At 34.0% G+C, this 17,315-nt stretch overlaps 1 protein-coding gene across 1 annotated transcript in view; it reads right to left on the reverse strand.

Moving 5' to 3' along the window:
- OLA1 (Obg like ATPase 1) overlaps window positions 1-17,315 on the reverse strand; it is a 294,330-nt gene that overhangs the window by 224,145 nt on the left and 52,870 nt on the right. The window contains exon 4 of the mRNA XM_001368195.5: window positions 11,947-12,074. Coding sequence (XP_001368232.1) covers window positions 11,947-12,074 — 128 coding nt within the window. The remainder of the gene's footprint in view (window positions 1-11,946; window positions 12,075-17,315) is intronic.

The raw sequence follows: 17,315 nt of genomic DNA on the forward strand, positions 1-17,315 counted from the left end.
CAATATATGATTAGGTGCATTAATTCCAAACTAATACAATTTATTAACAATTGAATGAAATGTTATTAATCTAATCTGTCTCCCCCAATTCAATTGCAAAATAAAAATGAAAACTACTTTGGAGGGGGCAGTAGATTGAGAGTCAGGGCTAGAGATGGGAGGTCCTAGGTTCATATCCAGCCTTAGACAATTCCTAGCTGTGTGACCCTGGGCAAGTCACTTAAACCTCACTGCCTAGCCTTTACTGCTCTTCTGCCTTGGGACCAATACACAATATTGATTCTAAGACAGAAGGTAAGGGATTAAAAAAAAAAAAAACTCCTTTCTGAAATAAACATACTTTTGAAATTTACCCTTGACTCTGTGAATGATACTCAAGTACAGATATTTTCTATTATTTCCTAAAAGCATTCAAATAAAGAGAAATCTGGGGTTGTGCTTTTATTTGAATATTCCCTTACACAATGCATAATATATTATGTTTTGCATGATAATACATGTATAACCCAGATCAAACTGCTCCCCATTTCCAAGAGGGAGGGAAACACAGGAGAGAGACAGTTTGAATCTTATAATTTCTGAAAATGTATATTGAAAATTCTTAGTACATGTAATTGGGAAAATAAAATATCTCTGATTTTAAAAAATAATATTAATTAGTAAAAAATAAGAAGTCTATTTTTGTTTTTGTTTTAGAGAGTGGAAGAGGTCAGCAAAGAAAACTATGAATCTCAGCAACCTGTATTTTGGACTGCCAATAGTACCATATTTTAATAATGCTTTTAACATTAAAGTGAAACAAAGGTGAACTGTTTTGACCTAATTAGCAAAGATGGATTATGATAAAGCAACATTTAACTGATTAAAATTCATAGGAAAAACAATGGACTGAATTACTAAAAATTTTGAATAAAAAAGTTAAAGGAAATGTAACATTTCTTTCAAGAATCAAGATCTAAATGATAACATAAGTATCCCAAACTAGCCTTATTTTAATGAACAGGATAAGAGTCATATGTAATTAGCAGGAACTGTTTCAAAATAAAAGAAATTTCTTAAAATGTGAAAAATAAACATTTGAAAAAGTTGTTACTTTAAAGATATCAAACATGCCTATGTAATTTTGTTTACCTTATTGGTAAACCTTTTTCTTCACACATTGTATGTAATTCAATCTACATAAAATGACATCATAAGTTATTATTTTAGATACTCAGGAACCCTTTACTATATTAAAATTTTTCCATTTTTATTAAGCCAAATAAAAACTTTTTAAAGTATTACATAGCCTAAACAATACAAAATGAAAATCTTTGCCAGCTTAATCTGACTCCGAAGGAGAGGAAATGTAGGTGATCACAGGCATAAAGATTGACAAAATAAGCCAGTTGGACTGGAATATAAAAGTCATGCAGGAGAATAATGTGAAATAGTAGGGAAAGTATCCTGGAAACAGATTGTAGACAGCTTTAAATTCCAAAGTGAGTAATTTTCACTTTATACTAAATGGGAAAGGCAGCTACTGAAGGCTAATGATCAAGTAAATGACATGGCCAGATTTATACTTTAGGAAGATTGTTCTGGTAGTTATATAAAGAACTGGGGGGGGGGGGAATACTATAAGTTTGGAGTCCAATTAGTTGGTCATGTCAATTGTCCATTCAAGGGATCACAAAGACCTGAATAATGAATAGAAAGAAGTCAGGTAAATAATACATTGAAAAGTCAAAAGGTTTTAATCTGGTTATCATACTTATGCAAAACTGTTATTAGATGTACTGTGAAAAACATACCATCAAACACTGTAATTTAACAAATAGTCGTCTTTGAAATCAGGAAGACTCAAGTCCTTCTTCTGATACTAGCTCTGTAACTCAATGTCCCACATCACAATCACTCATTCTACAAATCACACACAAGTTGCTGATAGAAAGAGTTTCCACACTAAGAATCCCTGTACCAAAGACAAACACATTCATACATTCACCCCACTTCCCTCTACCAACAAAAATACCAAACAATGCCAAACAACAACAACAACAAAACAACCACCATCATGGATTCTTTTTTAATTTGATTCCTTTTCTTGCCTAAGGAATATATTTAACCCGATGAAATCCAAACACAATTATTAAAGTTCTTTTATTCTCTACCCCCAAAAAAGAGTTGCAATTTTAAATGACTACTATTCAGATTATGGTATCCAAACAGATGCTTTTCCCTAAACCAATATCCATTACTATCCTTTCATATATCAATAGTTTTTTAATAGCAGCAAATTAGTACCCATCAGTAAATCTCATAATTTGAAACAATAGATTTTACATAAGTTATTTTATATTCTAATTTTTTTCCTATAAGGCCCTCTCCCTTATCAATAAGTTACTTTTGGATAAATGTCCCTTACTTGGACTCCAGAGTAAAATGGAACTAGTGTCCATTACTCTAATGAGGTTTTAAAATTTAGCAACTAGGCAAAATCAGCAACCATGACAATCAGGAATGAAAAAGTTATATTCTTGATCTAAATATTATATTCTTGATCTTTTGGCAGAACATTCTCGTAAAGATGAGAAAATTGGCATACTGGCCAATACTTAATGTCTTCTCAATTGCAATTTAGGGTGATAAGATCATAATTTTTTCTATTCATTTGGCATCTTCCCACCCCACCCATACCTCTTCACACCTTCTGAAGGCATCTTCAAAAATGATGCCTTGGTGCTTTCAAGATTGTGAAGTTTTTCCAAAGAACAGGTGGTCTTTTCAAATTTAGACTTTATTTTAGTGTCACTTTCAACTGTCTCACATTCCACAAAGAAGCCTGAGGTGGTTCAACTATGGTACAACCACTGTTGTTGATTATAAAAACAGATCAGGATTATCTCATGAATATGCAAACATGAAAGAAAAAAATGGTAACAACATATCATGAACCTCATTTTTACCTTCACCAGGTAAAGGTGGTTTAAAGATACATACAAATTTAGCAAAGGTACAGACAATGGGAGGGAAGGATTTAAGAAAGGGAAGAATTGGTCAAGAAAGAGTAGTAATAAGCAAAACAAAGAAAGAGACCTACCGGATGTCCTTAACAATGTCACATAAAGAGTTAACAAAATATATTCAAGGCATAGTTGGTATCTGCAACCAATTGGTAGTGTTAAATAAGATTACTAACTAAACTTGAAATCTGGAAGAACTGGATTGAAATTTTGACTGACAAATAACTTTGTGAAAATACGTACATTAATTAATCTATTTGAGCCTCTGTTAACAAATCTGAAAAATATAAATAATGATACTTGTATAGCTGCCTCAAAGGACTGATGCAAGACTCAAATGAGATGTTATATAGAGAAAGCACTTTTCAAACTTTAAAGCATTATAAGTGTCAGTTATTATATTATTATCAATTACTGTTTTAATGCACATATCTTCAAAGAGTAATTGTCAGAAGTGCTTATAAATTGGGTCTGTTACTATTTCTAAAGCTGCATCTGTAATCAGACACCAAGGCTCTTGCCTCTCAGTGGGGGCTGCCATTTTCAAAACACAGAACTATACTTCACAGCAGGAAACTCAGCTTGATAGGTCAGGGTTAGACCAAGACAATTCCAATCCTATTAGAAATTAAATCTTTCAAAACCTGTAATAAAACATTATTTATTCTTATTAATTGGATATTTCAAATGAGTTTAACATGACGCTAGATTCAGGAAGTTACAATCAAAGAAGATAATTTATAATTTTGAATAATTTTATTTTCTAGAGGACTAGAATTCTCAGAACTGGATTTCTGTCAGAGAAGAGGGCAATCTATTTATTAATAGCTTATTTATTAGTAATACTAATTCTAATTCAGACATTATAGACTGCTTAGATTATTTCCTTGAATTACTATTTGTGGTACCCTAAAACGTTAATTTTCATTGATATCTACATGGAAGAACAAATCTGTACACGTTGGGAACTGAAATACCTAGAGGAAATCAAAATCAAAATTGCATTAGCTGAGAAAGGGGTATTTAAGGGAACATGGGATGTCAGAATATGGATTTTGAGAAACTGGTACAGAGTTAATGGAAGAAACACTGAAATGTCAAAGAAGATAATAATCCTTTATACAACTAATCCTTTACACTGATCTGATTATCAGTTATCCCTGAGAATGTAACAAAAAAAGGGAATTCCTCTTAAATTAGTCTATAATTGTCCTGAGTACAAGTAGTCCATGCAGAGAAAAAAAACGGCTTCTTTGGGTTTCCCTGTCTTCCTTGGTGTGCAGCAGGAAGAGAGTAGGAATCAGAGGTGAGTAGAAATTTCAAGCAAGGTCAAATTAACCTGTATATTTAATACAATGCTCAAAACAAAATCAGAGGATCATTTTAGAACTAGATAAAAATTACAATGACATGCATCTAAAAAATTGAGTAAACATATATATCAAGGGAAACATTGAAGAAAAAAGTTGATCAAAGTAGTCTAACATTCCCAAACTTTAAAACATGCTACCAAGTGTTGAACACTTGAACTATCTTGGAGAAGAAGGGATGAGAGAGAAGGGACAGAGGATCAATGGAAAACAAGAGAAACACCTAAATAAACAAAATGTACAATAGATCTACAGAAACATAAAAAAGCATTCATTACATTAAAAATATATATCGGGGTGGGGGTGGGGGGGGCAGTTGGGTAGGTCAGTGGATTGAGAGCCAGGCCTAGAGATGGGAGGACCTAGGTTCAAATCTGGCCTCAGACACTTCCTAGCTATGTGACCCTGGGCAAGTCACTTGACCCCCATTGCCTAGCCCTTACCATTCTTCTGCCTTGGAACCAATACCCAGTATTGATTCCAAGATGGAAGGTAAGGGTTTAAAAAAAATTTATATATATATGGGAATATATATATACATATGTGTGTATATATATATATTTATATGTACATATATATATATGGGAAAACTTAGTCAGCAATCTTGGCAGAAAAGGAATTTATTTAAACATGCATCTTATACCAAATATCTCAATTAAGTCCAACAGAATAAGTAAAACTTTTTCTTTTAAAGTTGTAATTTTTAAAAGACAAGAAAATAAATTAAAGTACTTAACTGGAAAAAGGTAATTTACTTTTTCTTGGTCCAACAAATACAAGGCAACATTAGAAATTAAAAAACTATAATTAACCTGAAGACATTTTCATTGAGAAGATAAAAATTTATACACTGGGAAAATATGGCAATAAAAACAGATAAAAATATCTAAAATATATTTTTAATTTTTGAAATGTAATAAAACTCCCAATAATTACTACTCAAATAGATTTGTAATCTCATTGCTATAGACATTCCCTTAAACTATGCAGATCACAATCTTGAATGTCCTGCTTGTACTTTGAGATTTCTCCATGTCTCATTGGAGAAACTATTTCTGTCATTCTTAGTATTTGTCTATCTGTTCCTCCCTCTCTCTTTTGTTCTCTCTGACATATATGCTTACATATATACAAATGCTCATAGACAAGCTCTACTTGCTGTCCATCTAAATGTCATGTTATAATCTGGATTACAAACATTCTTCCTCCACTTGATTTTTTATGTGGACATTAAGGACAAAATCATCCCTTCCAGGAGGCTCTACACCCTTTGGAGATGTAAGGCAATCAGCACGATATCTGCTACAAATAGAAGTATTTGAAAAACTATCATCTACAAAGAATCCTTTTGCAACAAGGATTCTGTACTGAATTCCTTCATGATTATAATGAAAATCTTTTGCAAAAATGAGATTCTCAGTCCACAAAGAACAAATAGTATAATAATAGGATCAAGCTATTATCATGAAAAATCAGAATTTTAGAATTTTTCAAAAGAAAAAAATAATCATCAAAAAATACTAAATCTAACAATCAGAGGCAATAATGAAAACTATAGGTCAAATTATTAATGAGTATAAGCTCAAGTTTTTAAACAAAATCCTACCTATTTAATAGACTATAATGATTTATCTGAGAAATCATTCATTATGATGAAATGGGATTCAGACCAGAGATATAAGGAATGTTCAAAAGTAAGACTATAATCACTATAATTAATCATATTAAAAACTAAAATAACCAAAACCACATGATTATCTCAATAAACATAGGGGAAGCTTCATTTATGCTAAAACTTGCCAAAATATAGGCATGGAGAGACCTTTTATCAAAATCACAAAAAAGCATCTATCTAAAACCAAAACAATCATCACATGCAATGAATATATACTGGAATGTTTTTCTATAATCCAGGAATAAAGCAAACATGCCCATTATCTCTCCTATAATTGTACATAAATCTAGAAATGCTATCAACAGCAAAAAAGAGTAGAGAAAAATAAAAGACATAAAGACAGGTAAAGAGATTAAATTATTCTTAGTTGCTGATAACATGAAAGTTAATTTAGAATATCCTAGAGAATCAGCAAACATATTCAGTGAGACAACTAATAGCTTCAACAAAGTTGCAGATTATAAAATAAATTCTCAAAAATCAGTATTTCTATATAATATAAAACTCAAGAAGCAACAATATAAAAGGGAATGATATTCTAATAATTACAAAATGCTTAAAATCTTTTAAGACAAACCTATCAAAGCATGCAAAAGCTATATAGATTCAATTATAAAGTAGCCTTAAAAAAAATAAAGACTAGAGGCAGATGGGTTGCTCAGTGGATTGAGCCAAGCCCAGAGATGGGTCCTGGGTTCAAATTTGACCTCAGACACTTCCCAGCTGTGTGACCTTGGGCAAGTCACTTGATCCCCACTGCCTAGCCCTTACCACTCTTCTGCTTTAGAACCAATACACAGTATTGACTCCAAGACGGAAGGTAAGGGTTTTAAAATAAATAAACAAATAAACAAAAGAATAAATGAATGAGCGAATGAATAAATAAATAAGTGGATGAGTGAATAAATAAATGAATGGATGAATGAATGAATGAATAAATAAATACCATCTTACAGAGGAGGAATTTAGTGTCATAGGTAGTCTTGGTCAATGTAATAAAAATGACATTACCCAAGTTAATTTGCACTTTTAATAATAAGCCAATAAAATTACCCAAATCAAAATATCAATCAAATAAAATACCAAAAAAGATAGTTTCATAACTTAATAAAATAGTAACAAAATTCCTATGGATAAACAAAAGATTTAGACAATCAAGGGAAATGAATGAAAAGAAGTAGAGATGAAGTGGGAACTGTGGAAAGGAAAACTGAGATTGAACAGCCATGGTTTGGATTGTGACAGGAGGGGAAGTGGCAGCTGGAGTGGGAGAAGAGATTTGTGGGAGGAGAACTGCCGAATAGAAAGGTCTTTGCCTTCTGAACTCTGTTGAGTGAGGAACTAGGACCTTGAGCTCTAGATTCCAACCTGTAGGAAAAGCCTTGCTTCCATTTCCCTTACCCAGAAGAAGAGAGAAGATTCCTGAATGTATGAGAGTTATCAACTAGAGGAAGAACCAAACAACAAGTGGTGCTGAAAAGGGCTGATCCCTTAAAACTTCAAGGGGTGACCCTGAAGATCCTTTCCATCCCTTGATCTTCCCAAGAAGGACACTTGCCTTCTGTTTAGTTAGGATAGAGACAGTGATTAGAAAAGAGAAAGATAAGCTAAAGTTGAACCAAACGGCTCAGCTGAAGAAGAAGCAAAGAAAACCTGTAGGGTCTCCTATTCCCACAAACATATCCCCCTTTCTTTTATTACTAGAATTACGAAAACACTTTATAAATAGAAACTTGCAGTCAGATTCAAATTGAAGGAAGAACAAAGAAAGAGAGAGTGGTGGGCTAGGCTAGCCATTTAGCCTTGGCTAAACAACTAAAGCCAATAGTGACAATCTGCCTGCCCGACAAGGGAGACATCTGGGGTTTCAATTACCAACCAAGCCATACAAAGAAATAAACTCCATTATTCCCCATAAGTCTACTCAGTGAGTGACTGACCCTGGTCTCCCTTAACTTAACATCAGCTCAGGAGTACCTCTCCCGGGTTGGGTGAAGGAAAGGGCGAATACAAAGATCGTCTCTCAGCCACAGAGGGTATCCCTCCCTTCACCTCACCAGCCCTCCATATTCCCTCTGTTCCTTCACCTCCTCCACTGCTGATTACAAACCCTTCCTTATCCCCTATACCTCAATCCTTACAGAACTTCTAGGCCTTAAACTGTATTCTAAAGCAGCAGTCAACAAAACCATGACTTTATATATGAAACTTAAAAGTCTTTGCATAGAAAAATTAACATAGTTAGGATAAGAAGATAAGTGGTCAAATGGGAACAATCTTTAGGGTCAAATGGGAACAATCTTTAGATCAAAATGTTTTAATAAACAGTTTGGTATCCAAGATATATAAGCAATTATAAATATACATAAGATTAATAGACAATAGATAACAGATAATATGACCAATAGGTCACAACAGATGAGTAGTCCAAAAGGACATGAACAAACAGTTCTCAAAAGAATTGTAAAAGTTTTACAGCCACATCAAAGAATGAAGCAAATAACTAATGAGATAAATTCAGACCACATTAACCCTTAAAAGGTTTCACCTAACACCCTGCAAATGGGTAAAGAGGACAAAAAAATGGCAAGTCAATGTTGAGAGGGTTTGTGTAAAGAAAAACACACTACTACACTATTGTTGGAATTGTAAGTACAATCACTTTAAAAGTAATTTGTAATTATTCAAATAAATTGACCAAAATGTCTATATTCTCTGAACTAGAAACTCAATTATTAGGTTTATACCCCAAAGAAACTATCAATAAAAAAGTTTCTATATACACCAAAATATTTAGAGCAACACCTTTTGTGATAGTAATGGAATGACATTCATCAACTGATGAAAGGCAAAATACATTTTGGTACATTAATGTGATAGAATATTACTATCATATAAGAAATTGTGTATATAAGTATAGAAAGAACAATATGAAATAATGTAAAGTTAGCAGAGCCGAGAAACACCAAAACACAATACACACAATATCTACCATAGAGAAAACAACACCTACAAGCATATATATAAATATGTCAAAATACTTTCAAACACAATTAGGGGAATAAAGGATTAAATGGAGGAGCGAGGACAAATTTAACAAATAGGAAATAGCAAATTTATCAAATGTACATAAAATATAAGACTTTAAATAAAAAGCAAACCAAAATATCTTGATAATATATTGCAATATATCATTTGTATCACATGAATTATATTAATAATGAATTTTAAACTCTTTCTCCTGGCATGTACTTAACATGCATCCAGTGAAGAAAGTATACAAATTATCCAAGGAATGTCAATTTTTCACACAAAAGAAGGTAAAGATACCAATGATTAATTAAACCAACATTTAATTCAAAGTCTTACTTTATACATTGGTTCACCTTTCTTCTTCATCTAACTTCAGAAGACTTAAAAGCAATCTGCCAATTTCCTGGCATTCTACCACCTGGCATTCCACCACCATCAAACCTTCTAGTCAAATTATATGCCCTACATACTTTTGGTATAACTTATAATATGTGTGAATTCCAAAAGACTAACAATAAAAGGAGAACCCAAAAGGACAAACTGAAAAATGAATAATGTACAACCAGAAACTAGACTAAAAAAAAAAAAGTTCAGAACCAAAAGAAAATCTAAAATTTTGAAAGGATACATATGAAGATTATAATCAGCCATAAAATACATCAAAAATAAAATTTCAAAAGAAAAGCTAAAAATTCCTAAGATCTTTATAATGATATTTTACAAGATGTTAGAAAACATGAGTTTAAATTTAAAAAATCATACTTAAACTAATTTCTTTTGATTCCCTGTTTGGTGCTCTTTTCACCACAATACAGTGAGATGAGTTGAATTTTCGATAGCTATGAAGTACCAATGGGAGACAATTTATTTATTTTTAAATCTCCGTATTTAATATGCTGTTTCACAAAATAGGAATGAACATCTCCTACTGACCTCCAAAGCTAACACAGTAATATATAATTTTCCCTCTTCCAGATTTGGCCATGTACTACAGAAAACTTAAAATTCCTAAATGATTTCTATAGAGATGAAGAAAAAGAAACAGTGGTTATAGAGGGAGGAATTTAGATAGCAAGAAAACTTTGATATCAAATTATCTAATCCAAATTTAAGGATTTATTCGAATCCATTAAAAAAAAATCTATTGATAGATCCTGAAACATAGTGGCTTTAAATATTTGAAAGAAATCAAGGAATTCAACGAGTTTCAATGGGTTGTGGGAATGAAAAGGAGACAAAGAAAATACATCTGATTTGGTTCTATTACCTCTAGATCCCACTTGTTGTGGATAGGTGAACAAAAAAGTTTTGTACTACTAATTGCTTAGCAAATATGTTCTGCCGCTGCTGATTTCACATTTCAAAGAGTCACTGGGAAAATCCAGCCCAAATATTCTCTATCTCTCTGCTACCAAATGACCGTCTAGCACCTATTACCACTAATTTACTAATAAGGATAATTCCACAAGCATGACATGAATTGTTTCACCAGGACTAACAGATTATTGGTATGGTCATGGAGGCTATAACAATTTAGTTCCATGAGAGCCTGTGTAAGCCATTAGAGCCACTGGATCATGGCCTGTGTGACACCTCACCTCTGAATAACCATTATTAAAAACTGCCTGCACCTCCTGAGATAGGGAGAATAAATTCTGGAAGAGTCATACAGGAAACCTAGTTGAAGTTCATCCAAATGAGTTCAGTCAAAGCCCCTACCTTTCAGCTTTAGAAGTAGTGCCCTTTCAAAGGGCTACATTGGCTTTTTCAACACAAAACCTTTTCAATTATTAAATTCCAATCTTATTGTATTGAGAGCTTCCTAAGGTCATTTGAAATTACAGAAAGGAATGAGAGGGAAGGACTAAATTACTGAGGGACTACAGCTTTGATTTGATTAGAACAGATAACTTATTGATGAAAGACAGAGATATGGATCTGGATATGGATATAGATGTACATACACACACACAAATTCTAATCCTAAAAATAGTTTCTGTCTCCCTAATGTACGGAATAGTAGAAATAAATGTATCTGACTCAATGAAAGGTACCCAGAGAAAACACATGTAATTTGAGTCAATTCCACCATCTTCAGATCCTATTCATGATAGATAGATAGGCAGAGACAGACAGATAGACTATACTTGAGATTTAACTAGTATAGGGAACACCTGAGTAAGAAAACATCTATGGATACAGATAGGTACCTTTTCTGCAACTTGGAGCCTAAGAAAATTTCCTAAAATACTGAAAAGGTAAGCAACTTTCTCTCTAGGTCCCATAAGAAGTATGTATTAGTTTGGGCTTAAATTCAGGTTCTCCTAGTTTCCAAGCCAGCTCTTTAGACACTAATCTAAGTTGCATAAGCCCATGTACCCACAACACAATTTTCTAAAAATTGCCTTGCAAATTTGAAAATGAAGCCTACCTATTAAAATCAATATCAAAGTTAACAAAGATACCAAACCTTCAGATCCTATGACATTAAAATTAACATAGAAATTTAACCAGAAAAATTCCACAACTTTAAAACAATCAGAAAAACTCTAACCAGCTTATATTTTCATGCTGACTTCCTAGAACCCCTCAAATTTAGTGTATTTCAGATGTAGTTGATCAAGGGACACATTCAACAAAATAGTTTATTAAAATAGTTTAACTACAATACAAAATGTAAATGGACCTAACCTTTACATAGGGCAAGGATCCCATTATGACTTAAAAGTTCCGGGTATTAAATAAAACTAGAATTTATCTAAAAAGGCAGAGGAAAAATTTATGGTATAATTCTTCCTCTTTTTCCTATATGAATAGCAAAATTATCCTTAATAAAACTATTCAATTGAACAAGTTTACATACGCATTAGATGAAAGATTCCGTCACAGGCGCTTATATGAGACAAAAAGGCATTTCCTAGCCCCTGTCCAGCATGAGCTCCTTTCACAAGGCCAGCAATATCAACTACATTCAAAAAGGCTGGAATTTTGCTGAAAGATAAAAAAAAATAGTCATTATAAAATAATACAATAAGGTGTTTGCCACCCAACGCATTAACTGACTAAACATTTAAAACAGCTTAATTTAAACCAATTTTCCTTTTCTAGAAAAATCCACATAATCCTGTCTTTTAATACATTGAGATTTTCTCAATTTATCAAAGAGGGGGAATAATTAATTCAATCAGAAATGCAGTTAACACAATAGATACACAAAAAAGTTATGCTAGTCAAATACATGGTACATGAAATCAAGAGATATCCTGAAAGAATATTTCTGATACAAGTCACACCCAATTCACTACATATTTAAGTGTCTTCCTTCATTACAAACACAATGTCACAACCTAAGGATCAAAACAAGCAAAGCCTGACCAAGAAAAGTGTATATTCTACTAAAGGAAAAACACGTACACAGGTAAGTAAATACTATGAGCAAAGTAGTTTTGACAAGGGAGAGCACTAACTACTGGGGGAATCAGAAAGGTCTCAGGTAGATAATGCAATTCAAGCTAAACCCTGAAGGAAGCTAGGGATTCCATGGGACAGAGGTGAGAATGGAAACCACCCCAGGCACAAAGATCACCTATATAAAGACACTGACATAATAGTTTCAGCAGAACATACTATATTTTAGGGAAAGTAAAAGAAATCATTACAGAAATATAGGGTGGAACAAGAGCTTGAAAAGTCCAACAGATCAATTTATTACTGTATCCTAGCAGCAATAGTAACTAAAGCATCTTGATTCCAAAAAATGGCACAGATCAATGTAATCCAGTTCATGGGAATGTCCCCACCACCAAGGTGTATATCAGGGTCCCTCTATAACTTTAGTATAGCACTTGACTTGCTGTGACCAATTATCTAACATTCCATACTCCAATTTGATCATGAGTCTTTTTCAACTTTCTCTCTTATTCCACCTTTCCTTTTTTTATTCTATTAAAAAAAAAAGTCTTTAATTTAGCAAACAATTCTGAGGGAGAGAGCCGATGAGAGAGATTTGAGAAATTTAGGCATACAAAAACAAAAACTAAAGGAAAGAGATTAAAATGGGGGGGGGGGGGGGGTGAGTTCTCTTTTAGACAAGCTGCATTTGAGCTGTTTATGGGATATTCAGTTCAAAATATACAAAAGGCAGTTGGAGATACAAGAATGATAACTCAGGAGAGAAGTTAGCAGTTATGTATAGATCTGAGAATCATCAATGTAAAGATGATGATTGAGCCTATGGGGGGCTGATTAGTGTGGAAGGAAGAAAAGGCACAGGATAGAGAGACTTAGGGGATACCAATAGTTAGTAGACATTACTAAAATGAAGATCCAGGAAAGGAGACTGAGAAGAATCAGTCAGGCGAGTAGAAGGAGGGCGGGGGAGGGACAACACGGACAGGGAAGACACAAAGTGACATGAAAACCTAAAGAGGACCAAGTAGCCAGAAGAGTGTACTTGAGAGTGTCAAAGGCTTCTGAGAGGCCAAAAAGGGTGAAAATTAAGAAAAGGCTATTAGATTTGACAACTAATAAATCCCTGATGACTTTGAAGAGAGAAGTTAAAATGAAATGATGATGGCAAAAGCCTGATTGTAGACAGTAGAATCAAGTAAAGAGAGAATGAGTGAAGCACCAAGTATAGATGATTTATTCAAGAAGGTGAAGAAATAAAGCTATAGGACAGTGATGGCAAATCTATGATACAGATGCCAAAGACAGCAGGCAAAGGTCTCTCTGTGGGCACTCAGCCACTACCTCACCCCCCCACCAAAAGAGTTAATTACTAGAAAGGTAGAGGAACTCAGGCAGAGCTGCTACACCTCCCCTCTCCACCAAGCCTGATGACATTTTTTTCACATCCCCCACCCCACTGCCTAGGAACCCAATGGGAGCGCACAAGGAGTTAGGTGGGCGGCTCACAGGTGGCAGAGCATTCAGGCCACTCCCCTCCCCCCCCTACACTTGCTGAAGATATTCCTCATTTCATCCACCCCTCCATCTAGCAGTCCAATGGGAGAGCTTCCTCCTCCTGTGTGGGGTGGGCGCACAGCATGTGGTCTCTGGTGGGGTACAGCACATGGTCTGGGGGGGAGATTCTAGAACTTGATCTGGGGGATGGGTTGGGAGTGGGACCCAATACTACATCTCTAAAAGGTTCACCATCACGGACATAGGATGATAATTTGAATGACAGGACTTTGAGACTGATTGGCTGTAAGAGAAATGACAAGTATCAAAGGTAATACTGTCACATGTAAGACCCTAAGGAGAGTTTGTTTTGTCATTTTTCAGTCCTGTCCAACTCTTGGTGACCCCATTTGGGGTTTTCTTGGCAGAGATCCTGGAGTATTTTGCCATTTCGTTCTTCAGTTAATTTTGCAAATGAGGAAACTGAGGCCAACAAGTGACCTGCACAGGGTCACACAGCTAGCAAGTTCCTGAGGTAAGATTTGAAGTCACAAAGATAAGTCTTCCTGATTCCAACCCTTCACTCTATCCACTCACTATACCACCTGCTGCCTCTGCTGTAGCAAGTAGAACAGTTTTAAAAAAAGGCAAGTTATAAAAAAAGCAACAGGAGGAGGAAAATATAAGTCACTCTATTTTAAACATATTGATTTTGAGATATAGAAATGCCCTACATCATTAGGCTTGATAAGGTTACTGGCAAATTTTAACAGAAGAATTTCACTGGATTTCTAAGGAGGAAAGATGATAAGGAATTAAGGAGCAAGTGAATGGAAAAGAAATAGACATATCATATATAACCAGCTAGAGGAGCAGTGGATAGGACCTGGGGTCAGAAATATATAAATTCAAATATAAATGCAGACTTTTACTAGATATGTAACCTTGGGCAAGTCACCTAATCTGTTTGCCTCATGAGGTTTCCCTCTTCTATAAAATAAGGATAATTAATGATACATGTAAAACCCAGTTGAATTGCTTGTTGGCTATGGGAGGAAGGAGCAGGGGGGGGGGGGGAGAATATGAATCATGTAACCATGGAAAAATATTGTTAATTAATTAAATAGATGGGTTTTAGGAAAAAATGAAGATAATAATAGCACCTACCTCCCAGGGTTGTTGTGAGGATCAAATGAAATAATGCTTGTAAAATGCTTAGCATAGTTCCTGGCATACAGTAAAGCACTATGTAAATATTAGGAATAATTATCAGCTGTTTAATAACTTTTTCATGAAGTCTGACTCAAAATGGAAATATTAAAATGTAGTTACTTGGGTCAAAGAAAAGATTTTTTTAAAGCCTGGGAAGACTTGAGCATATCTAAAGGCAAATGGGAAGAAGCTGGAAGAAGAGGGAAGAGAATGAATATCAATAACAAAGCAGAAATTGCTAAAAGGCAGAAGAGGAATTAAGAGCATATTTAGAGCCTTACAACAGAGAAAGATGATGGATAATCCTAGGATGGTAAGATTTTGGAAAAGGAAAAAATCTTTGAAAATATTCAGTCTAACTCCTTATTTTAAATATCAAGAAACTGCAGTTCTCAGAAATAAAACAACTTGCTCAAAGTCACATAGGTAATAAATTGGAATCCAAACCTTGGTTATCAAAATCCAGAGCTCTTTTCACTTTGCAATGCTGATTACACTAATGAGAAGTTCTGCAAGTGAATATTGTGAGCCAGGGGCACTCAAGTAGAAACAGAATGTCAAGTGTTATAAATGTGGAAGAGGAGAATATAGATGGAAGGAAAGAAGAAACAGTCTAGATAGATGATATGGATAATTAGAAAGGAAACTTAAGGGGCAGCTAGGAGGTTAAGTGGATATAGCCAGGCCTGGAGATGAGTAGTTCTGGGTTTAAATCTGGCCTCAGACACTTTGTAGCTGTGTGACTCCAGGCAAGTCACTTAACTAAAAATGTCTAACCCTTACTGTTTTTCTGCTTTGGAGGCAATACTTAGTATTGATTCTAAGTTAACTGCTCCACTCCAAAAAAGGAAACCAAAATTAATAAAAGGATTCTGAGCAGAAATAAAGACCTATCTAGCATTCTTTCCATTGCACCACAACAGGTAATAATAATACTTGAAAAGTATTACCTACCTCACAAGGTGAAGAATACTCATTAGAAAAAGCACTTTGTAAACCTTAAAGCTCTACAGAAATCTGAGGAGTTATCTTATCATCATTATTTTTATTTCCTTCTGCCCTCAATCCCATAGCAAGGCTTCTGGTAAGGAAAAAAAATGGCCACAAAAAGGTGAGGGACCTCTAGTGCATATTACAAAGTATATTAGAATCCTTTAAAAACAGGGAGGAACAACATGCAATATAAGGTGGCTCCAAAGAACACTCACCAACAAAACTCAAAAATCTACTCAAAATTTGCCATCTGAAATCTTCAGGAAAACGGTATATCAAAATTAAGACAAGACATGAATATAATATACCTAAGAAGCAATTTTACTCCATTTGTAAATCATTTTCCAACAAGTTCTAAAGCCCTGCCTTCAAAATAAATCTACTGGTTTATTCTGCTAGTTAAGAGAACCATAACAATGTGAGTTTTATACTCTTATCATTCATTCTTTTAATAAACATTTCAATAATTATTTTCCAATAGTTCCACTTTTTTTTGAAAAATAAAAATAAAAAAGGAGTTAGTGAATTCTTTCATTTTCAAACTATATTTTTAAATATTTGCCACATTAAGAACTTCTGAAGCTTCTGACTTTTTATGTGAGATTTCTACAAATATATCTTTCACTTAGGATCAAGCAGCTTAATACTAAAGTCAGAGACAACTTTTGCTTTGTATTTTTAAAAAGCCATTTTCAAAGAATTTAACTGCAGCTGGTAAGGTGTGATCCTTAAACTAATGTCATGGAATTGAAAAAAATATTGTATTTCTTCAAAAAGCACACTTGGAAGTGGCAGGTTCCTAAATTCTGTAACGTGCGGTATTGAAATAACCACAATATTTTACTCTGGATCAAAGTATTTTTTCTCAGGCCCAAGCACAAGTATTTTGCTTTAAAAAAAACTATTTCAGTAATGCATATGAACTGTTATTTTCCTATAAAGCCAAAAAAGTTGAAGAAAGGTAAAAGCACTTTCAGTAGAGACAGTGAGGGAACTTTTTACTGAGGTTCCCTTCAAAGATACAACAAACTCAGTATGGTAGAGAGGAAGGAAAAGAAATGGAAAATGACAAGATGGGAAAAAATATGGAGCCAGAAACAAGTAAGAAGAAAAAGTAGATGG

Source organism: Monodelphis domestica, chromosome 4, assembly GCF_027887165.1.
Source record: "Monodelphis domestica isolate mMonDom1 chromosome 4, mMonDom1.pri, whole genome shotgun sequence".
Classification (NCBI taxonomy): domain Eukaryota; kingdom Metazoa; phylum Chordata; class Mammalia; order Didelphimorphia; family Didelphidae; genus Monodelphis; species Monodelphis domestica.